This window comes from Natator depressus, chromosome 6 (genome assembly GCF_965152275.1).
Source record: "Natator depressus isolate rNatDep1 chromosome 6, rNatDep2.hap1, whole genome shotgun sequence".
NCBI classification, from domain to species: domain Eukaryota; kingdom Metazoa; phylum Chordata; order Testudines; family Cheloniidae; genus Natator; species Natator depressus.
In genome coordinates, this window is record NC_134239.1 from 20,999,889 (window position 1) to 21,024,639 (window position 24,751).

The 24,751-nt window shown below is 38.3% G+C and overlaps 1 protein-coding gene across 2 annotated transcripts in view; it reads left to right on the top strand.

Annotated features, from left to right (window-relative positions):
• Positions 1-24,466, top strand: part of KMT5B (lysine methyltransferase 5B) — a 47,203-nt gene extending 22,737 nt beyond the window's left edge. For both annotated transcript variants that reach the window (XM_074954732.1, XM_074954733.1), the window contains exons 4-10: positions 7,420-7,585; positions 9,458-9,567; positions 11,886-12,052; positions 12,679-12,698; positions 12,843-12,979; positions 15,852-16,048; positions 21,798-24,466. In XM_074954732.1, coding sequence (XP_074810833.1) covers positions 7,420-7,585; positions 9,458-9,567; positions 11,886-12,052; positions 12,679-12,698; positions 12,843-12,979; positions 15,852-16,048; positions 21,798-23,269 — 2,269 coding nt within the window. In that variant the 3' untranslated portion in view covers positions 23,270-24,466. The remainder of the gene's footprint in view (positions 1-7,419; positions 7,586-9,457; positions 9,568-11,885; positions 12,053-12,678; positions 12,699-12,842; positions 12,980-15,851; positions 16,049-21,797) is intronic.
• Positions 24,467-24,751: the final 285 nt, after the last annotated feature.

Below are 24,751 nucleotides of genomic sequence, written 5' to 3' on the forward strand. Positions count from 1 at the left end.
TTCACTGGTGCAGCATGTCAAATATGTGCACTATATGGAGCACCATTCTATATCTCTTGCAGGATCATTTTACCCTTTTTGTTCAAACTCACTGCTCTCAGTGACTGAATTAATCAAGGTACAGTACTCCTGAACTTACCAGAACCTCTCCTTTAACTTCCTTTATAGGCAAGCATCTCACTGACCCTTGGCTTTATACCTTGGACTTTCAAGATTCTTTAAGTAACCCTGAGGTAAGAGAAACTTCAGAGAGAGAGAGAGCGCTTTGGTTCTCTGTAGCTGTTCTCTTGACAGCCTTGCTTAATAGAGCCTTCTCAGTTATAAGGGCCAAACTGGGACAAGATGATCATCTAGCCAGATCTCCTATTACAACAGCCTCAGCTATTGTGGGATCTCATTGATGAGAAAAAAGTACTTACTATACAGGGTAATTTGAAATATTACTATTCTCCAGCTCATCAGAAGAAGGGAGATGACTTTCTTTAAAGATGCTATCAATGCAGAATTTTCATTCTTAGCTCTCTTGGTTCCAGCATGAGTCATCCAGGAATCTCCTTAGCTTATGAGATTTTTGGCCCTTTGAGGCAGTTGTAGGTTGTCTGAAGGGGACTGTCTTAATCAGCAGGCTTCAACATCATGTGCCTCAGAGGACCCGAACGTTCCACTTTGTTTTTTTTTCCTCTCCCCGACTAAAGCTGGCAAAGGAGCTTATTGCAGGAGCTGCCCGAAAGTTCTAACCAGCACAGCTCTGGTCCACACTGCAGCCTCTATTTAGAAGCTGGGTATCTTTTTCTGTTTTCTAGCTTTGAGCTAGTCACTTACTCTTTGGGTCAGTAAAGTTTTCTCCTTTAGCTCATGTTTTTATGTATGTTCACTTATGATTTTCTTTTTAGGTTCTTTTAAATTCAGATTGAGGCATTGTTGGGGAACTCTCAATCGGCTATTTCCAATGGATGAAATCTGGGTTCTAGCAGAAAGTGCCATTGACAGAGAGAGACAGACACAACACCTGAGGTGCGGAGTTCAGGCTCTTACTTATGCTGTCTGGGCTACTGGCAGAAAGTGGTGGTTGAAAACTGTCACGTGACCCAGTGCTAAGTCAAAACACTACTGGTGAAGACCCTTGGTTCCTCTCAAGTATGACATTCTCAGGCTGTTTTAAGGAGGACTATACCTCTAGGATTCCTTGGCATCTTTGAAGCGGCAGTACCTTGAGGCAAATCAGCACCTTAGGGTATGTGTGGAAGGACATCTCTGAGTGTGTTGGTGCCTTTCATCAGCACTTCGGAGTCCAGGACTCGTGGCAGTTTTGTCAACTCCTAGATGATGCTGTTTACATCACCAGGTTCCAACAGTACCTACGCAATTGATCTGTGAACATTCTTGGGCCACAGGCTTTTATAGAATGTGTTTAGAAATTCCATCATGTTGGCACCATTGAAGCCAGTGCCACGTGCCACATGCCATAATGTTATGCATTGTATGCAGTGCTGTTGTAGTCATGTTGGTTTTTCCCTCTGACTGGAGTGGTGTTAATAGGACACTTCACCTTGAATGGTCCCTTGACATATATGTTAACTGTGCTAAACAATCTGTTTCACCTTGTATTTAGCTGTGACTCTCTGAGTATATTTCCCAGACCTGAAGAAGAGCTCTGTATAAGCTCAAAAGCTTGTCTCTGTCACCAACAGAAGTTGGTCCAATAAAAGATATTCTCTCACCCAGTTTATCTCTATAATATCATGGATTCATATTGCTAGATCCAGAATCCCTTAGAGTATCCATGGGGATCGTGACTGTGCACTGTTTACTATCATCTGAGTCTTGTCACCATCCTGAAAAGAAGCCTCCTTGATTCTCCATGTGCTTCAGGAGTCCCTGGGTACTGCTTTTGAACAAATCTTTCAGAGTTTACAGTTTCTGTGCATTATGTACAGTTTCTGTGCATTATGGTTTTACAGGCGTGCAGTACCTCAAAAGCCCTACTTCCATTTTCAGATTTTGGAGACTGTATGCACAGCATGACATTTCTCTGATCTCTTTCCATGTGTCAGAGTTCCTGGGTTTTGGTTTGGTTGGTTGGTTTGTTTTTTGTTTTTGTACTCCTCTTTTTGGGAGGCTCTGAGTTTCAAGACCTTTGGATTCCCTAATGCATCCCTATTTAATTGAAGAACGCTTTTTACAGACCTACTGCTACTAGCCCCTTGGAAATTTCCTTGGCATATAAAAATCCCAGGTTCTTGCTTCAGTAGAACACTGTCTCTCTCTGCTGCTTATGACCACAGAGAAGGTATGGGCATTTCACTAAAATATGAATACTTGTCAGCACCCTAGATGAGGGGTCAATAAGTCTTAGTCTGCCTGTGGAGTCAGGATGTCATAGGGAATTTCAGATCCGTGGGGCCCTCTTGGACTATAAAACATACTTGTTCTCTCTCTTGTTCCCATGGTTCTTGGAAGCTTGAGGTCTTTGTTTCCCTTTTCTGCATCTGGACCCAATATTTGGTGTCTCTGTCTGCTATCTTTCCTTCCTTTCCTTGAGATCAGGTTAGAATAAGCTTTCTTGCTTTGGTTAGCAAGTGCCAGAGTTCTGCTCTCTGTGCGCTACCAAGATGGAGTCTCTTATAAGACTCTCAGCACATACAGTACTGGTCTCATTGGGTGGCATTATAGTATTCAGAATCCAAACCCATCCCAGGAGGAAACAGATGCATCAAAGCCAAGTGATATGTATACTCACTGACAGTTAATTACATTCAAGATACAGTTTCAAGTATGTGTCATGTCCCCAAGCAGGTCTCCCTACTTCCAACATCTCAGAAGGAGGCTACGAAGAGATGTCAGCTATCTATGGTGACTTTTTTAATTGCACATAGACTCCTTTTTAAATAGCTTCACTTGTTGGAATATAATTTCCTATACTCCATCCTAGTTTAATTTGGCAATGTATGTTTGTCAGCCTATCATGAGACAATGATCTTATCTTGACCCTTCAAATTCAGCATTAAAAGACACCCTTTTATATTTCAGACAGAACTGTTGAAGGCTTCTTTGATTTAACGCTGTATTTGTGAGCTAAGATGCCTTGTGTACAAGATCACTTTCCACATGGGACTGCCTTGAGCTCCTAGAGTTAGTATGCTTCATGCACTAGGGACTGATTCACCTTATAGCAGATTTTACAGTAAAAGGTGCTGCTATGGACTCATCCAACATTTCCTAGCCCAGATGGGTTGTGTTTTATTTTTGTGAGACTTCCCTGGGGGGGGGGGGGTGTTTGTGTGTGTTTTGTTTAACTTTTCCCCAACATCTGCATGCCCATCCCAGACAAGTGGCCCTTCTCCAAGCTCTTAACGTAAAGACCCTCTGGGTGTTCTTGGAGCAGATGAAAAGCCTTGGAAATGCAATTAGTTTTCTGTTTTTTACCTTCCCCCCCCCAGCCCCTCGGTAATGCTGTCGCTGGAGCAACATGTTAAAAGACTGACTGCCTGGGAAGCTGTCTTGTGTCTTGAAGACAGTATTTCAATTGATTTCAGTCCTAAACAGGACACTTCCCATTGCCTGCTATAGGATGATTTTCAGTCTTGGGCATAGGATCATGTGGTTGTTTTACATATATCCATACATTTTCAAGTATTTTTGATCAGATTTGATCTTGAGGATGAAACTACAACTTCAGTCTGTTTTTCGTAGTATGAAGAGCCCAAATTCTTTGCTTATGGGGCTTGCCTTTTTTTTTTAATATGTCCCCAATTCCACAGTGAAGTCTGAATTGCTGTCTTTTTTTTTTTATAGTCACATTCTCGCTTACTTATTGGACTTTTCCTTGTTCGCTTTGCCTGTTATAGTATTTAATTATTTCACGAGTATTGGGACTTCCCTCAAACTGCTTACTCTCCAAAAGCGAAAATCTTACATTGATAGTATCTTTAGAGAAGGGAAAATTATGCTGCTTCTCTGAAGATATTATGCTAGGTTCTTTCTCACCTAGCCACCCACTTCTCCTCTGAATTTGAGTTTTTAAATTTTGAGGTGATGTCTTGTGCATTTGCCATATGAACAATCTTTCTTCCATTTCCTATCTGGTTGACTCCTTTGGTGGTATTTCATATATATTCATTTTTTAAAAAGCATATGAGTAAATGAATTGTTTTGCCTGTATCAATTTGAAGTTTAGGGGGCTACTTGCTTCCTTCTCTTGAAAGGAACTGGCTGGAATGTTGTGGAGCCTCCAGGGCATCAAAGCATAATCAGTAGGACAGTGTCCTTGAACTGGTTTATAAGTGCCTAAGAGGACCAAAAATCTTAAGAACTGTGGGATTTCCCCTCATAACTCATGCTGGAGACCCAGGACTGAGACTCCCGCATGATATCTTCATAGAAACAGAATTTTAAGATAAGTACTCATGATTTTCCCTTCTATCTAATCCTCAATTCTACAGATGCCTCTTGTGAGGGGAACTGTTTTTGGTTTAAATAACCATAAAAGTGCTGAAGCCATTTAGTCAGCTCAACAATAAAAGTTGAGGACTAATTGAGGGGGAAAACCAGATAAGATATTGCCATATCCATTGCAACTAAAGGTGTATGCAAACTGTTGGTGTACAATGTTTCATGTAGTGTGGTTGCTAGATGTGCTTCACAGTTTTGGCCAAGTAAGTGTAGCTCACTGCTTACTGAGGAAATTGATCAGACAATGGAAAGAAGCAGAAAACAAGCAAGAAGTCCTACTCTAACATTGGAGGCTGTTTCAATTTAGGATCCTCCATTTTGAATGGTTTGATGCTTGTATCTGAGAAGGCTCAGTTAAGTATGGTTATTAAATCCAGGTCTAGTCCCTTTTTTGCATCTTGGGAGTACTGGAAGGAATTATCCTTTTAACATCTTCTGTGTGAGATGTATATTGAGGGAGAATTCCCTAGTGTACAAAATGGGCAAAAGCATATCCTCAGTAGTCTGATTACATGGTTCTTCTAAGTTGCGGTCTCTCTTTAGAGCTTGTTCAAAAGACAGCTTCTTGGGGATATTCCCTGTATGAGAGGTCCATTTCCAGATTTTTGGCACAATAAACCAAAAATGCCTTTCTTTTATTTTTTTTTTATTTTTTTTTTGTAGGAGAGCATTTGTATTTACCTAAATCTTGCCAGCTTATCAGACTTCATCCCAACCATTACAAAGCTAGTCAGTCTGATCTGTCTCCTCTTACAAAAGGTCATTTGCCAAGTTTTCTGCTCAGTGAGATTCCCTGGGGCTTTAAATCTTTTGGATACTACAAAAAGATCAGTAAAGAATGGCTGAGCCATTATGTTTCAAGAGAGCACAAAATGGAGACCCAGTGAAAAGCACACTAATATAAAAGAACCATGAGGGTTTGGTGGTTTCCAGTGCCAGCAGAAGTGCCATTACTAACATGAAGCCTTCCTCTTCTGCCTCCCACTTGTATCAAGGACACAAGAATGGTGTGTTGTGTTTTTTCCGGAGGCAGAAAGTGATTAAAGCTATCACTTGTTTGATTTGATTTCTTTTATTAATTGTACCATCGAGGATAGCATCTTGATGTCTTCTATTCTGAGGCAAGTAGCAAACGGGAAGTAAAGCATACTTGGAGAATGCATGATTGGCAGCATTTCATTTGTTTGTTTGTTTGTTTGTGTTTTTTTTTTTTACACAAATGAAGATGTGCAAATAATTCAGTGACCCACCTCAAAGAATTAATGGGATGTGATGGTCTCACCTAGCCTTGTTGATGTTTTAACCCAAATTAGCTCCAAGAGTTTTCTCAGAGCATATTTTTTCTCGTTTGACATGAAATATGCTGTTTGAGTAGTAACTAAACCAAAAATAAGAATAGTAGGTCCCTATTAAAGATTCTGAAACGGCCGTGAGCCTCAAATAAGACGTCTGTGTCCTCTAGTTGGCCTGTAGGGAAAGTCCTCTGCCCCATAAGAGTATGGTTCATTCAAAGGTTGTTAATAGGTCACTTATGCCACAGAGATGTCTTTTATATAAACAAATGGGTGTTTAGAAGCAAAAACACCTGCAAAAGATTTTTTTTTTTTTCTTGTGGCCTGTGTGGGAACAGTCCACTGACGTACACCAGGCACTCAAAAATTTGGGCTGCATGGCATATTGGTTGTCAGAAATCACTTACGGAGACTGCATGAACTTTGATGTTTTCTACTTGCTACTAAAGATAACGTTTGCATTGCTTGGATATTTACAGTTTAGCATCCCAGCCTCCTGTTGCCAATACAGAGGAAAATGCCTTTTCTATCACCAGGAATTTCTCTTTGGTGTATACCTTTCTTTCTTTTAATCCTCAATATTTAGGGGAAAGCTATCCTAGTTTCCTGTTTTAACATTGGTTTTCAGATTCAGTGTTTTAGTGATATGGCTAATCAGTTTCCTTTATTCCCTTTCTTTGGAAAGACTTTTTCTGTCAGGGTGGACACGCCATAGCTTAGGTCAAAGTAAAATCTTGAAAATCATTGGAGTGGGATACTTTTTTTAATAGGTACTTATTAAAAAAGTATATATTATATAAAAGGTACTTTTTTATTTATATATATATCCTGTGAGATTTGTTCTTCATGTGGGTTCAAGTGTAGTCATAAAGCCATAGAAATGTGCATTATTGCTTTCTAAAAGAAGGGATGGATAAAGGGCTGGATACCATTACATACAGAGTTCACCTCTTAGTAGCAAAATAAGGTGTAGGATTTGTAGTGGGCTTTATAGAGTCAATATACTACATATTTTCTTTAGGCAACAGTTAACACTAAGTATGAGTTAAGGCAGTCTCCATCCTAAAATGAAGTATTGAAGTAATTGTGTTCTTCCATTTGTGCCTTTAGAATAACTAACTGTATTTCTTGTGTTAACTTCAGTACACATCTAATTACTCTTAGTGGTAGATCTGAAGATGGAGAAAGAGGGATGAAATTATACAATAACAAACCAAAATCCTCGGTAGTTCTCCTGATGTTAGTATTATGGGGGGAAAGGGTTATGGTGGCTGGTTGGTTTTGTTGGATTTTTTTGCATTTGTATTGTTTGGTAGCAAGGGAAGGATATGAAAGCATTAAAATAATATTTCCTGTTTTGGTCACTGCTCCCTGAATGACTGATGGTCATTTCTTTTTTTCATTACAGGATCTAAATTTCCTCAGCCAGATCTACTGTATAGTTAGGAAACTATAATTTTCTCCAGATTAAACATTCATTAAAGTTCCTATTAAGTTGCTTCAGAGCTCTGGGAATGAGGGACCTAACCATGACTACATGATATGTAGCCCCCTTGATGCTAAGAGTTGAATAATCCTAGTGCAAAATTTCTTACCAGCAATGGAATGATATATGTGAAAGGATTAAATAAGGATAAACAACAGTTGATTTAGAGTGGTTTTATTTTTATTTCAGGTTTCGACCTATAAAAGGAAGGCAGGAAGAGTTGAAAGAGGTGATTGAACGTTTTAAGAAAGATGAGCACTTAGAAAAAGCCTTCAGGTCCTTGACGGCAGGTGACTGGGCCCGGCACTATTTTCTTAACAAGAACAAAATGCAGGAAAGGTTGTTCAAGGAACATGTAGGTTTATTTATAATTGTTTTCAGATTACTAATATGTATTTCACATGTTTTTGTAGCCTTTTAAGGAGTATTTTGAATATTACTCAAGTGAGAAAACAGAAGTAGTAAAGAAAATAAAGCCACTGTGTAGCCTTGCCTTTCTACCCATTTCCATCTTTAGCTTTTAAAACCAAAACTTCAAAAAAGTAAAATTATCTAACGGACTTGCCCAGAAATAAAAGTACACATGAATTTCCTTGTGCTGCCATCATGCATAAGCAGACATACCACTCTAAATGTCAGGCTTTTCCTGCTGTGTATGGTCTCCTTTTGTAATTGGTTCTGTCAAAGGCCATCATTTTGGTTTTTCCCCGATTCATGTCCAACATTCCTGCTCCTAATGGAGGACTGTCAAGGGAGAGAAAATGCTTCCAATGTGGTTGTACATGACTCTTTCCATTGGGCAAGTTCTAAGATTGCCCCTCTTACTTATTCATGAATTGATAGGGGGTGGTTCTTGGTTTTAAAGTTTTTGTTTGTTTGTTTTTCTTGTTCTGAGACAGATTGTGTTAGCACAGTTTTTGTTTGGCAGCCTTCTGCTTCAAGTGCTACTCAAACATATCAGCTCATATTCTTTTAGACTTCCCGCCCCCAATCTCCTCAAGCCTCTGCTGGTGAAGATCAATTTCCCAGCACTTCAGCTTAGTTGAGTGATGATGGAATAATACAGCCATTGCCCTGCCTTCCCTACGATCAGGTTGGGCATAGCTGATCAGATTCCAAAGATGCGAGAACGGTGCTTCCCTCTCCTCCCCTTGCCTAGGCAGATAGAGAATCAGTGACTGGTCCTCACTCTGAAGAGGTATTTCAGGAAGTTAAAGCCCCCTGGTCTCATGGCCATAGGTCTTGTCATTCCTTTTCTGGAGACCTGGAGTTTTATCCTAAAGTCCTATAATTAGTTAGACAAGACCATTTTGGGAGTTCCTGGTGTTGCTCCCTTCCTCACATTCTCTGGAGGATTTCCACATGTATCCTCTTGCAAACCAAATTGCAGAATACAAAGGGGTAGGGCAAACAATTGAATGTCTCTTTCTTGGAAAAAGAAGCCATTGCCGCCTCTGGAGAAATCTCAGATTTTCCAGATCTCATTGGGCACCTCATTGTGACCGATGTTGAAGCACTGACTAAACTAGATTAGGGAGACTAAGGAACCCAGAAAAAGCTCTGACCAGAGAGAGGGAAATATTTTTGAGTTAAACCCAAAAAGATGGAATTGTTTTGTCCTCAAAATCTGGCAAAAATAGTAAAGCACAGAAGGAGCCATATTACAAATTCTCCTTTCCCAGAGTGTCTTACAAGCTTCCTTTGGATAAAACTGACAAATAGAACATCTCCCATAGAACTGACCCAGCAGTCAAAAAATCTAATAGCTAGTCTTCTCTTCCACTTGTGGGTAGTATCTCTATCTGGCCTGTTGACTGAAAAGCTAGACTCTACCTTAAAGAAACAATGAGGCTGTTCTCAAAGGCTAAACATAGCTATCTGTTCCTCTTAAGAAGCTTTGACTCCCATAAGAAGTTCCTAATAAAAAATTGAACTTTATCCTCCCAATTTGTCTTTGTTGCAGCCTGAGGTACCCCTATATATTTAAGACACTAAAGTGTGTGGAGGGTATTGATGTGTATCTACAAATCTTTCAAACTGGGTGGATTAAATAAATCTCTCTATGGTAATATGTGCAATTAAAATCCGTAATCCAGAACGTCCACAAACTAAAGGCAACAAATACTGTAAAGGGACATTTCTGACTCGTAAGATACAGAAGTTTTCATTACTTTTTTGCATGCATTTAATACAGCAGTACTCTGTCTTCTTTGTCATTCCCATTCAGGTATTTATTTATTTACGAATGTTTGCAACTGACAGCGGATTTGAGATCTTGCCTTGCAATCGGTATTCTTCAGAGCAAAATGGAGCCAAAATTGTTGCAACAAAAGAGTGGTAAGCATTGTAACTGTAAATTAAGTCATTGTTTATATCCACATTTTTAAAATAAATGTAAAACCTGTGTAAATCCAATAAGAGTTGGAGTTAAAACTACAGCCAGTAAATGTGGAAATTTAAGTTTGCAATTTTTCAGAGCTTGCAGGTTCTTTAAGCCAATCACCACGCAATAAATTAATCACATACTTGTAATGCATCAAAGTGTGAACTTTGTAGATTTAATGTTTTGTGTTGCCACATGTTCTATACACAATTTTGGAATAATCCTATCCTGTCAAAATTAATTAATTAATTTAAAAAAAAAAAACAAGCATTAGTCCTCAGTGAGGAACATGCCCATGTCAAGATTCAGACATAGCCAGATTTGCTGTAGCTGTGTCAGAAAAAAGAGGTAATATTTTTTACAGTTGGAAAAATGGGCTTCTCCTTTCAGGAATGCCTTCTGCATATTCCAGTTTGTGAGACAAACATGCCATGTGTATGCAGACTCTCCTTTTGGAGGATATTTTTGATTATTTAGTTGGGTAGTCAGGTTTTTTGTTATTGTGTTTTTTGTTTGTTTGTTTTTTTTTAATTAAAAGTTGTTTTAGCACCTCTGCCATTGCAGGTATCGTCCAGACCTGCAAAAGCAGGAGGACTACCTCAAACACCTGTTACAGTGGGAGAAGCTCTTCGGACCCAACACTGGTACAGGGTATTCAGCACTGTCTACGTTGAGTGGCTACTCAGATTCAGAGATCTTGTTTCCAGAGTGGCTCTGTGCCTGGCATAAGTGGATTTAAATTTCCCAGATTCATTTGGGTCAACAGAATCTGGTTGAAGAGCATCTGGAACTGTCCACTCCAAAGAACAGCTTGCTAGTAGAGACTCTGTGCCCAACAGTGGGGTGTCAAAGTCCCTGGTTTCTGTCTAGGTTGGTAGAGTTCATTGCCATGGAGTGTGTCCAGTATGTCTACATTAAGAAGCCTCTGATAACTGAAGACTGATTGGCAGAATGGCTGTATATTGTGCATAGGGGTATCAGGATTTTCCATATCTACTGGTTTTATAGATGAGTGCTAGGGGTCTGACACCATCATCTTCAAGGTCCTGGTCAACTGAGTCTTTTTCCAGAGCTCTAGCACTGGCAATTTCAAGAAGCATCTTGACTCTAAAGACCCTCTCACCATAGAGGGCAGACGTAACATCTGAATCCCTGTCTCACATGAGTCGGAGAGCTTCTCTCTACTGAGTCCTGTTAAGCAGGCATGAGACTTCAATTCAGCATCCAGCAAGATACATTCACTCTCCAGAGGGAAAAGTGGAAGAATCAAGAGAGACAGAGTGCCAGTAAGGTTCCTCACTCCACTTAATAATAACAAAGTTGGGGAGGATAGGGCACCAACTTTCAGTCTGTCTCCCATTAACTTTTCAGTGCAGAATAGGCAGGCAAGCATAGATGAAGCCTTAGTATTGCTCTCGTCCGTGCTGAGGACTGTGTATGCTTCAGCATCAACCTTTTGCTGTTGCCTTCTCTAACATTGGGAAGAGTGCAGAAATAGTGCCAGTTGTGCTTATGTTAAAATCCATTGACCTGAGCAAGGATCCTTCCCCTGTCACAATGCTCCAGGCTTTGGCCCCAGAACTTTTCTGCAGTACCCTGATGCTGTCCCCACTTCTCTGTCACTCCAGTTTTCTGTTTGTAAATCATAAGCACATACAACATTTTATATGTCTAAAATGAATGTAAAATATTTATATCTACATAATTTATGCATTTTAAGTGCCATTATTCAGCAAAGCACTTAGACTTAGCATTTGTTTTAAGCATCTGAGTAATCCATCCCTATTCAGCAAAGATAAACACCTCCTTAAAAATGTTTAGGAATGCAACCTTTTAGATGTGAACAGAAATGCTTTTAAATTAAATACAGACAATAGTTTAAGATCCACATTTGCTGACAGATTGCATGAATAAATATAAAAATTACAAATATATTAACATAAGATTTTTTTTTCTGATTTAACTGCTAGAACTTGAGTTCAAGTATCAGATTTTCTTGTGTTAATTGACACTACTAATGTGTAAAGCAGTGTAAAGAATTTAACTCTTGCAGGGGACACACAGATCCCTGAACTAAAGTCTTAACAGGAAAAAAAAAAAAAAAGTTTTTTAGTGTTATCTGTGTATTCTGCTAGTTGTTTAAGACCTTAAGCAGTTTTAAAAGCATTTTCTATCTTTCAAAACTATTTTTTGGTGAAGAAAAATTTTGGAATGTTTTTGTTACTTGTTTTGTAATTGTTAGAACTTCTATCTTTAATTTTTTAACACTTAGGAAACGAAATGACAAAATAGAATTACTGGTGGGTTGTATTGCTGAGCTATCAGAAATAGAAGAGAACATGCTGCTCAGACACGGAGAGAATGACTTCAGTGTCATGTATTCCACACGGAAAAACTGTGCTCAGCTATGGCTTGGTCCTGCTGCGTTTATCAACCATGGTAAGCAACAAGGATAGAAAGTATAAGACGACAAAATGTTTAAATGTTCCTGTGTGTAAGCTATGCCATGCAGCCTCAAAGTGGAAATGTTGCTTGGATTCACTCTGAATTATGGATCTAAAATATAGTTAACATAATCTGGAATACTTTATTAGTTTAAGGCCTAAATCCTGGTCAGCTGCTGAGCTGTGCACTGGGAAATTAATTGGAAGCTATGGAAAGGGTTCTTTTTCCTTCCTCCCATCCGCTTCTCCCCACCATACATGCAGGGGAATGGCGGCTGAATCTGCATAACAGCAGATCTCAACCCTCCCCAAATCCCTACTGCATGGCAGTGTTCAGAGAATCTCCTCAGAGTTGGGCACAGGCATGTAAGGGATGTGTATTTCCTAGCGGAGTTTTTTTTCAATCTCCCTAACATAAAGAGCTTAGAAACGAAACTGTATTAAAGCTGTTTAAGATGTCCGCTTGTATATAAATCATTCTTGTTGAATAACATATCCTCAAGTATTGAGATTCTAGCAGATGTTGAAGTCAGAGCAAAACCTTACTTTAGATATCTATAACTATTCATGTTTCAGGTCTTATCAACAGTTAATTGACTTTATCTTTTGGACCTTTTTCAGATTGCAGACCTAACTGTAAGGTAAGCATGAAACTTTAAAAAAAAAAAAAAAAAAAAAAAAAAACCCCACCAAATCCCACCCAAAGCATGTCCCTTAAATATGTGTTTACTTGTTTTGTATTCAGACACCCAAATTAACCTTAATGGTTATCTGTTTTCTCTTAGTTTGTATCAACTGGTCGAGATACAGCATGTGTGAAAGCTCTAAGGGATATTGAACCTGGTGAAGAAATTTCTTGTTACTACGGGGATGGTTTTTTTGGAGAAAATAATGAGTACTGCGAATGTTACACCTGTGAAAGGTATGTGCTGACAACGTAAACAATAAGCTATAAGAAGGTATGTGGGCCTATTGGATGCCCACATAACATGCGTGTTGTGAAGCTGAAGGGCAAGTGCTATTCAAGAGTTGTAGGTGTATAGTATAATCATGTTTTGTTCTTAAAATGTTTGTTTTTAATTGTCAAATTTTATGACTATATTTACCAAAATTTATTCATAGCTCAGTTCCTCTCAGTTTCTCCCCCTCCCCAAAAAATAGAACCGTGCAGACTTCAAAAATTTATTGGATACTAAAATGTGCATGTGTTGGACAGAAAAACAGCATTAGCAACCTCCTAGCTATCTAATATTATGAGAATTCTCACAATTCTGCTGTGAACTAATGTCCTCATTTTCAGGGATATCACTGAAAATGGGGGACAACCCTGTAAGACCGTTTCATTCACTCAGTTTTTGTTGCTCAAATGTCCTTTTTGGTGGGAATGGGAGTAGTACCTCTTACAGTCTGTATAGTTGATAGAATTTGTGTATTTTAAACATAGACCTCTGATTTGGTGCTACTGCTGTTTACACCAGCTCGTTTCATAGTAACAGAGGCAAGTTGGCTGCATTTTTTTTTTTTTTAATCCAGACTGTCCCTACTGAACTTCTTACTGCATCCATCTAGAGAATTTCAAGAGATCTCCCTATTGTCTTCATTCTGTCTTCTACCCTAACGAAATTTCCATCTTAAAAAAAAAAAAAAAAAAAATCTGGACATAGGAGAGACCACTCCAGTACCATCCTGGAAACTTTATCTAGATTGATTGATTTATTTTGTTTTTTGGGGGGTTGGAGGAAGCATGGCCGGGGCATATATCCGTATTGCAGCTGGAGAGTTGAATGGCACTGTGTGTAGACATAACTGCACTAGCTGTATTCTAGGTCACTAAAAATAGAAGTGAGGATGCCATGGCACAGGCTGCAGGAGCTCATCTGACACCCGTCTTCCCCTCGCCCCTCACATGCTCACTTATGAAGCTGGTGGTGATTCCATGCCTCTGCATTCTCTGTTTTTAGTGAGCTAGTACAGCTAGCGCAAGTACATCTGCACAAGTTGCCTTTCAAACCGTGGCTGCCATGTTGACATATCCTTTTAAGAGCCTTTTTGGATATACTATTGGAAAAACTATACTGATCTTGTAAGCTATACACATTTGTGTGTGTGCATGTCTATATACACGAACATACGTGCACACTCCATGTGTATACAGGAGAGCGCACCCTCATATGGGTGTGTGCATGTGATTATGTGTAAAAATTGTATATATCAATGAGAAAGGTACTCTTTGTTCCTTGATGCTCATAATGATTTGAGGGACTCCAGGGAATACTGGTTACCTGCACTGTCTGAATCTTTACCTCGTTACTATTATTATGCAATCTATTGATTATAATCTTCTAGTTTTTTGGAAATGGTAAGTATCCAAGTTTAAATTATTAAATGTTTGGAAGGTCTGGTGGAATTTAGTTTCCTTTTCACCTTTTTGCTAAGAAGCTATTGAATTAGTTTTGACATGTAAACCAAGATGCTGGAAAGTGCATATAAATTTAGAGCTGGATTGTCTCTAATTCTTATTCAGATGCACTCTGCCCTTGCTCTCCTGTTTAGCCTGGTATTGGCTGCTCAGGTTGCTGCTCTGGTCATAGTGGCTTCTTCCTTTGTTTCCGCATATGATCAAATGAGTGGAGAATGGGAAGAAGCTCCGCTCAGAATCCTTCATGCTGGCCAGAGTAGATAATCAGGGAAGTGGAGTCTGTAAGTGGCGGTCTTACAAGTGCAGAGCAAAAGAAAAATCGTATCTTTCTCAAGCACAGTTCCATCAGGTGGCAGAGCAGCTGACCCGTCTTTCTGCGTGAAGCCTAATAGCTCAGTCAGTCTCTCTGATTTGCAGAATTTAATAGGACACTTATTGTTCCCTATCAAAGTAGCACCAGTTAATTTAACTAAAAAGCATTGGGTTGACCTAGTGTTTATCACAACAATGCATGAGAGACCAAGGTTTTATTTCTCATCTCAGTTGTCTCTTGTACTCTTAATTATTATGATTTGTTTGATACAACTATTACACTGGATCCCCAAGTGAGGTTGTCTTCTAACTCTTAAGGGTACAAAAGGGAGTCTCTACCATTTTCTGCTGCATGGACAGTGATGGTGACATGAGACCTAAAGTAGGAAGCCTGAAGGCTCTGGTAAATCTCCATCCCCTTCCAGACTTCTTGGGACAACTTCTCTCTCTTTGGCCAACAGTAAGGGTTTGATGAACAAATCAATTGAGTTTTTATCCATCTAAAGGGAAGAAAGATACAAGGGTTGAAAGGGACAATCATAATTACGAGAATACCATCGTTAACTACTTAGTAATTGTTCCTGATATCACTTAGAAAATAACAAATGCTACAATTCCAGTTGTCTTTTTTTTTCCCCAAAAGGCAGATGTGAGGGGAAAATGTTAATTCTCATTGAAATTTTCATAACAGGATTAATAGCAAATACCGTTTGAACTTCTGTACTTAATTATCATTTTATACAAGTTGGATTATGCAAATGGTATTGAAACAGGTTTTAATAGATAATTACTCTCTTTAAAAAAGGAAAAGATAATTGCAAAAGACAAGTATCTATTCTCTCAGTAATTAGATGCCAGTTTCTTTTCATCTCTAATTGGAAGTGAAATATACATACAAATTCTTTACAATATCAATAGCAGAATGGCCCACAAAATACCAAAAAACTGGGAACAGTTGCATCAACTTACCTTCTCTAAATATACCTGGGATTCAAATGTTATATGCCATCAAACAGCCTTACTACTATATCGAGTTGTTAATATGTATTGTTCTCTTTTATAGACGTGGAACTGGTGCTTTTAAATCAAGAGTGGGACTTCCAGCACCTACTCCTGTGATCAATAGCAAATATGGACTGAGAGAAACAGATAAACGTTTAAACAGGCTTAAAAAGTTGGGTGACAGCAGCAAAAACTCAGACAGCCAGTCTGTCAGCTCTAACACTGATGCAGATACCACTCAGGAAAAAGCTAATGCAAGTAAGCAAAGGGAAAACTTTTTTATAAAAGGCTTTGTTTTCTTAATATTAGAAAGTTCTCACTTCAGTGGAGTTCCTGTCTTATGTTGATGAGACACAATAACATATAGGCTTTTCATTTATTTTTTTATATGTATAATATAAAAAAAATTAAGAAATAAAGATTGTATTTGTACCCACAATTTTCTATAGGTCTCCTGTTTCAAAGCATACCACAGTACAAAATGTCTTAGTATGCCTGTATGTATTTACTCAGTGTTTCAAAATGCCACATATAGTAGTACATTTCAGGAAATATGAGTGATCATGAGTAAGAGAACTTCAGGCAGGTAAAGAAACCCACATTATTAGTCTGGGAGTATAGAATCGTAGGATTGGAAGGAACCTTGAGAGGTCTTCTAGCGTAGTCTCCTGCACTCAAGCCAGGACTAAGTATTATCTAAGCATAATGTAGTAAAATCTGATTCGGTGGGCAAGTTAGTGATAGAATGATAAGGGGGGGTATCATTTGATTCATAAAAATCTACAGAATCATAATTTCAGTGTGTCACACTCTGTGGCAAGGCAGTGGGGACTTGTTCCTCGTCCATCCCAGCTCCCAGGTCCTCCAGCTAGTTGACCATTTTGATGATGATATGTCGTTGGAAATGGGCCATGTTGGGTATCATTCAAAAGCCCTTTCTCCCACTAACACAGTGGTACCAAAAATGACAAACCTAGAACAATAATGTAGATAGATATTTCCAAAAATGTTTAAAAATCAACTTTTTAAAATTATACTTTAATGCAGGGATGCATTGATCTGTGATAATCCTAGGGAAATTAGCCTTGACATGTTGAACTGAAAACATTTATTCATCAAAGGCATCATCAGTGTCATCTCCATCTAGGGCACTGCTGTTGGACACGTCACACTGATCCTCATCCGTGCTGCTCTCCAACACTTCCGTACAAGGCAGGTTGCTAGCCAAACATTTGCAGGGTGACGAGCATCTGGTCTATGCACACAAGCATTTGATTAGCTGAATGATTGATTTGGGAGCATTTCAGTCCATCCTTCAAGAGTCATCCATGCCCGATAGGGTTGGGCAGTTTTGGATAAGCTTGATCATCCCAGAGCCATTCCACTGTTTGATGATTTGCCCTCCTGTTAGCAGGTATAAATGCACCCCTTGTCGGTGGCAATTTTTCTCCATTTGTCTGCTTTTTGGAAAACATCCACCAACGTGGCTCTGCAAGTGTTGTAATGTTGATCTTCAAGTGGTAAACTCAGCATGTGAACACCTTCAGGTCATTTATGACCTCATCTGTGACTTTCTCAGCCATTTCAAGTTCTTTTAGAGCGAGGAGAGAGTATTTGGAGGCTGAATCAAATACCTTTCCAGTAGTGTCACATTCTGAGCAGGTGTGGAAACCTGGTAGTACCTGGCTTTTAATGGGCTGAGTGATAGAAACACATCTCTAAGGGACATACAGTGATTCTGCTCCCAAACAGCAGGCGCAGAAACAGAATCTTACAGAATCCTGCAGAAGTCTTGGGTACTGTGTCTTGGAGAGTATTAGAACAACTGTCTTGTGCCAAAATCTGGAGCTTAGTAGTATCTCTCTGTGGCATTGATGGCATGCAAGATAATTTTAGTGTCAGCTTCCTCATGGGAACTACAGAGCAACTCCACTGAACAGTGCAAGGAAGCAGCTTCATTACGCCATGTGACAAAGAAATTCTTTGAGTAATTCTTTGCATTCTGCAGCATTTTTCCTGCAAGGTATGTAGTTAGCCCCATCCTTCCTGTGAGTATGGGCTTCTTCATTGTGAGTTGGAGATGTTCATAGTCAGTGAATTTGTATTGGATAGGTGCAATATCATGGAGTCTCTTCTTTGTGGTAATATTTTTAAATTATTCCTCTGCATACCTGTCAGACATGAGGTGGATTTTGTCATAGGTCCAGTCTTTTCTCTAGCCTCATAATGGATAAATCTTGGCAGGTATTAATTATTTCTGGTTTGTCAAGACTTTGTACCTCAACCATACCATCCGATTGCTCCAGTGAAAAGCCTCTGCTCTTATGAGGTAGTGGGCATGTCAGTAGGTCATTGCTTAGGAAGACCATGTGAGATGTGCATTAATTTGCTTTTCACCTGGCACATGTGTGTTGTTCCATCACATTTGAATATCTGTTGTTGTTCGCTGGAGAACTTGTACTTTCCCAAAGTCTCACATAGATCAACATCATGCTGAGATCTCATCACTGAAGACTGCTTTCATCATGATATTAGTGAGTTCCAGTATATCATGTGAATGGGTTGCCAAGGTGAGTAAGCTCTCCTGTAGCTATAAAATTGCCCCTTCTTGGCATTTAACAGCACCTAATGAATTTAGATGGTGCTTAATCACTTCTGGAGAATGTTAATGTTTCTGCTTAATGTTTTGTTAGAAATTCGATGGCATTCTGATGTTGTCAGGAAAAACTGGGAAAGAGCACTTGGATGCTGTGTTATGCCCACCAACTCCCCAGTGACTTTCATTGCTCTGTTTTTGTGTTCTAGGGCTTTGTCTGAACCAAGTGCACAGAAGGGAACTGGCGACCTTTTAACACCCAATTTCCTTTTTGAAATTTATCCCATATGTGAGGGTCAGACTTTTTTAAACTTCTTCTTTCAGTGAGGTACCAAGCATTCATCGCAGAATAGTTGGATAAATCTAAAGCAAAGAAGTATTTCATGAAGTCTTCCAGGCTGCTAGGTGCAAATTCCAATTAGCAGACCTGACAAATCAAATAAAGAGCAACGAAGATTCAACCATCTTCATGTATCACCACACCATCATGAAAGTTGGCTTTGTCACCTATTCAGCTGATCAAACTGCTTGATCTGTGATACTGCTGCTCTCCATCCCGCACAATAGGTCGTTGAGAGCAGAATATACGCTGGGTGTGTGGAACTGGTCTCGCAAATCCTGTACCCTTTGGGAATCCATTTCAAACACATTAGTGTGCTTTTCAAAGAAGACATCTAAGTAGCATTTTTGAAGGACAACAAGTGTTTGGGTCTATTCATCCATAGCGCATTTCTGCTTTTTCCCTGCAAGAATTTGGTTCAGAGTACTGTCACTATACAAAATCACCCAGATCTTCGGAATACCAGTACAATCAGCAAAGGAGCCGATTGTACATATTACTGCGAAGAATATGTGTATTTTGTCAGGACACAGAATCCACTGCCCACAGAGATCATCATGGGACATTATTAGCTGATGAACAGGACTGTAAAGGCCCATGTCTAGTGTCATGACACGGTCTGATTCACTTCCTCAGATGTATATTTTATGGTTGTCAAATGATGATGATTTTTTTAATTACAAGATTTTAAAAAATCACAAGCGCAGTTTTAATCATACCATTAAACAAAATAGAATAGCAATTTAAACTTATTATAAATATTTTTTCTACATTTTCAAATATATTCAATCACAACACAGAATACAAGTGTACAGTTCATTCTTGGTGTACTACTTAATGTGATTTTGCAGTGTCGTTTGCATGGTCTCTCTCATGCACCCACTTTACTTCCCATGCAGTGTTCTTGCTATGAGTGACTGCTTCATAGTTTCTTATGTGCTAAAGCTGAAACTTCTCACTAGATGCCTTTGGGCATCTGGCTTACTACAAAACAAACAGGTGTACTTCTTGAAACGCATGCAATGGGACCCAGTATAAGGCGAGTCTTGCCCACAGCTGGCACTTGTCCAGGCATTTTCAACTTTTTTTCTGGTGCTTGATGTACTTCCTCTCCAGCCTTGCCAAATTCAGTTTATGAATGCACTTCTTATTGCATGTAAGGTGCCACCGAGCATTGTGTTTAACCAGGTCTTCCATGGTTGTATTCTCCAAAAGTTCAGCTACCAGTCGGTAGGTACTCTTTGTCTCGCCACTGATACCTAAAAATGATCAAGACCAAAGCAAAAAGAGTTTTGTAATAAATTATCTAATGTGTGTTACGTAATTTGTGTGCATACTGTTTGTAGATGGACTCCAGGAATATCTGGCTGGATGCTAATGTCTTAACCAGTGCCTCATTCGGTCTTTTGGCATAATGAACAAAGCCGATAATCAATACCTCTGAACCACTTTTTTTTTTTTTTTTTGCTGATGATGGCAAATCAACTTGAAGCACTCTTTCCATTTATCAGAATCTGTAACATTAACAAAATCAATCAGGTAGCCTCCTGTTCTGAGCGTTGACTGATAACACATTAGTCAGTCAAGAGCCACAATTTAACTGTGAGCGCTGCACGTTTGACATGCCTGTGTTAATGTACATTTTTTTAAAGTTTTATTTTTAAACATTTCCTCTATGTATACCTACATAATTCCTCATATACCTACGTAATTGTTCTAGATTTGTCACGTTTGGTACCATTGTGTTCATGGGAGAAAGTGCTTTCGAATGACACCCAACTCAACCCACTTTTGACACTATTGTATTATCAAAATTTCCACCAACTGAAGAATATGGAGTTGGGAGCTGGGGAACAGTGAATCCTCCCCAGCAATGCTGCAGAGGGTGATGCCATTGAAATTTATGAATCTGATTTTTTCATTAATCACATTTCATCTTCCTTACCTTTCTATCACTGACTTGCCCATGGAATTACACATTCACAGACTTATGTAGGAAAAATGGTGTTCAAATTAATAGATAACTTGAGTCTATATTATGTAGACTGATGGTCATTTTTCTTTAGGGACAGTTTCTCATATCTCCAGAAACCATCAATCCTATTCTAGAATTTGACAATAATATACCTTGTTGCTATCAGTAAAGTGATTGGTCAATTCAGTTTTTAGTCTGAAGTAAATGCAGACAGCTGATACTCTCAAAAGAAATTCAGAAGGATTTTTATTCAGTGAAGTACTAGAAAGATCCTCTTCATGTAACAGTAAGCGGTCATATCTACCTTTATTTTCTAAAATGAGACATAAATTGCTAAATAGTTTGACTTGGCTAGCAAGCAGATATCAAATTGCTTAAAACATTTAGGTTCCATCTTGCTCCCACTTCCTCCTGGGATGTCATAGCAGCACTGTTCCTGTTAACTTCCTTAAATGGTTCCCTGTTACGAAAAATCGAAGTACGAAGAAAAGGCAGGAAATATACTGAGTCCAAAAACCTGTGGTGTCCGCCATCATAGAGTATGTGTAGATACAGCGCTTCAGAAATGTTGTCCTTAGGCAGACCGATCCCTTCATGCTCACCCAAGTATAGGATACAGACAGTGTGGCACCTGAGAAGGAGATGGGAGCCAAAACCATTTAAAAAAAAAAAAAAAAAAAAGGCGGTCATTTGAGCTCCCTAGCAAAAGGGTGGGGGAACACAAAGAGCTTCGATCCTCTCCTGTGCTTGAAGAATGTAGAGCAAAACTTGACAGTGACATGCAAAGATGATTTCTGTAACGCCATCAAGAAACAATACAAATAAGCTCTTTTGGTGTAGGGTCACCAGAATCTGGAATTTTAGATGTATTTTGGTAACTGTAAGGCAGTACCTTGGGGTCTGAATCACTTCTCTTCTCTTCTGCTCGAAAACTATATGATGTTACATTGACTTAAATTTGATTTTTGTAAATTTATATTAATATTAAGTGTTCTTTTTTTTTTTAAGTAAAAAGTTAAACAGTACTGGCAAAAGGCCAGATAATTAACTTGTCTTTTTAAAAAATAATTTTTAACTCTTTATTTTTATTTTGCAGCTAACAGAAAATCTTCAATTGGTGTAAAAAAGAACAGCAAGAGTAGAGCATTAACAAGACAGTCTATGTCAAGAATTCCAGCTTCATCAAATTCTACCTCATCTAAACTAACTCATATAAATAATTCCAGGGTACCAAAGAGACTGAAAAAGCCTGCAAAGCCTTTACTTTCAAAGATAAAGTTGAGAAATCAGTGCAAAAGGCTAGAGCAAAAGAATGCCTCTAGAAAGCTTGAAATGGGAAATTTAGTTCTCAAAGAGCCTAAAGTAGTGCTATATAAAAATTTACCTATTAAAAAGGATAAAGAAATAGAGGGACCAGCTAAAGTTGCAGTCTCTAGTGGATGCTTAACAAGACATGCAGCAAGAGAATATAAACTGAATTCTGTGAAAGGTGCTCATGAGCATGGTGAAATATCACCCTGCACATACATAACCAGGAGGTCAATGAGAACAAGGATGAATTTGAAGGAGACCTCTGACATAAAGCTTGAACCAAATATGTTGGATACCTATAGAAACAACTTGACGGGAACTCGATCTGATATCTTACCGCAGCAGTCTCATGTGATACATGAAAATGAACTGATTCATGGAACATCACATAAAGGGGAGGTCAGATACCAGAAGAATGATGTGGGCATGTCCAGAAAGAAATCACGACAAGGAAAACTTGTGAAATCATCTGCAAATATAGAAGAAGCTGATCCTACACATAATCCACCTGGCAAAGATGAAGTACCAAATTTGATTAGTTCTCATTCAGAACATGGAGAAAGGAGTAATGTAGTGGATATGGCCCTCAGATATAAGGACGGTATTCCTATGTCTGGTGGCTGCTCCATTGTTACATCTGACAATTTCAAAGCAAAGGACAGCTTTAGAACTGCTAAAAGTAAAAAGAAAAGACGAATCACAAGGTATGATGCGCAATTAATCCTTGAAAATAGTTCTGGGATTCCCAAACTGACCCTGCGTAGGCGTCACGATAGCAGCAGCAAGGCAAACGACCAAGAAAATGATGGAATAAATTCTTCAAAAATAAGCATCAAATTAAGTAAAGACCATGAAAAAGACAATAACTTGTATGTAGCAAAGCTAAATAATGGATTTAACTCAGGATCAGGCAACAGTTCAACAAAATTAAAGATACAACTAAAACGAGACGAAGAAAACAGGGGGACATACTCTGAGGACCTTCATGAAAATGGCATGTGTTGTAGTGATACGCTCTCTCTCTTGGAGTCAAGAATGGAAGTGGATGATTACAGTCAGTATGAGGAGGAAACTGCAGATGAATCTTCATCAGAAGAGGAAGAGGAGGAGGAGGAGGACTATGATGATGAATTTGAAGATGATTTTATTCCTCTTCCTCCAGCTAAGCGATTAAGGCTTATAGTTGGCAAGGATTCAATAGACATTGATATTTCTTCTAGAAGAAGAGAAGATCAGTCTTTGAGGCTCAATGCATAAGCTTATAGGTCTTAAACTGACCAGGATGTCCATTTTTAAACAAACAAAAAAAAAAATTCCATTCAATTATTCCTCAACTGAAGAACTTTCTGAACATTTTAGTAACAGCACTTCTTTATTGTTTATTCACTTATCAACATAATATTGTAGAAAGTGTACAGCATACTGACTCTTCTCAAGTCTGATTTGTGCAGATTTTTATTGTACTTTTTAATAGCCTCTTTATGTGCAATTCTGAGTTAGAGTAAGAGGTAATGCTCTGTTGTAAAATAAAGGCTCAAGCAAAATTATAAAATGACATCAAAACTTTCCATGCAGGACAATGAGAACACAATAATGTGGCTACACAATTATTTTTAACCTATAAGAGCATTAGTTTGCTCTTACAATATCTGACTAAACAATAATTTAAAAAAATCATAGTAGCAGCATATTAAAGTTTTCTAGTATATGTTAATATCACCAGCAATGATCTACGGCTTTTCAATTTATTTGCTAGATGTTTTTCCCCCCTTGAAGTTTGTCAGTTTTAACACTGTATGCTGTCCCAGACGTACTGTTTGTGGCCTTTGTTATAGTAGCAAACCGTTGGTTGGAAGTCAAATTGATTTCTTTAAAAAAAGAAAAAAAAAGAAATAAAAAGGTGTTGACAGTTTGCTGACTTTTTAGTACATTATATGTACAAGGGTAGCAGTATGCAGAATAAAAGTTTGGATATGGTGTATTTATTGCTTGTTATGTAAATTAAACACCTTGTATTTAACACTTTTTTCAATACTTTTAGATAAAAATTGTTCTTTGCAAGAATGATTGGTGCTTATTTTTTCAAGAATTTGCTGTGAAACAATGTGATTACAACAGGCATCATTTATCCAATGAACTGCAGCTATCCTAAATTGGTTCTTCATAGTTTTCTGTTGCACTTGTAAAATGCTACAAGGAATTTAAAGAAATCTATTCACTTTAACTTATGATAGTTTTATGAAATTAAAAAAAACCTAAGTCACAGCTTTTGTTCTGTGGTAACCTATACAAATGTTTGTCTTTTTGAAATCCAGTGTAAAGGACTGAAAAAATATGTATATGTTGTAAATACTTGTGTGTTGTGAGAAATTTTGTCATAAGAAATTGAGATAACTTACCAGAAGGGTTTTTAAGTTTAGAATTACATTCATGCCAATAAAATAGGAAATTATAAACCTAGTTTTAAACTCTGCATCAGTGGGAATTCTTTGTTTTATTTAGTTTATATTTTAAGATTTCACTCTGGATATGTTATAACAGTACTGATCTTTTTTTTTTTTTTTTTTTTTTTAAGAGTTTCAGGGTTTTGTTTTTCATATAAGGCCATTAGGAACAGGAACAGCCCTTGGGGCTGAAGAGGGGGGAGGAAATGGAAATGATCTATAAATTTTAACAGATGAACTATTTATTTTAGCACACAGATCTTTTGAAATGTCTTCAATTTGAGTTAAGTGGCAG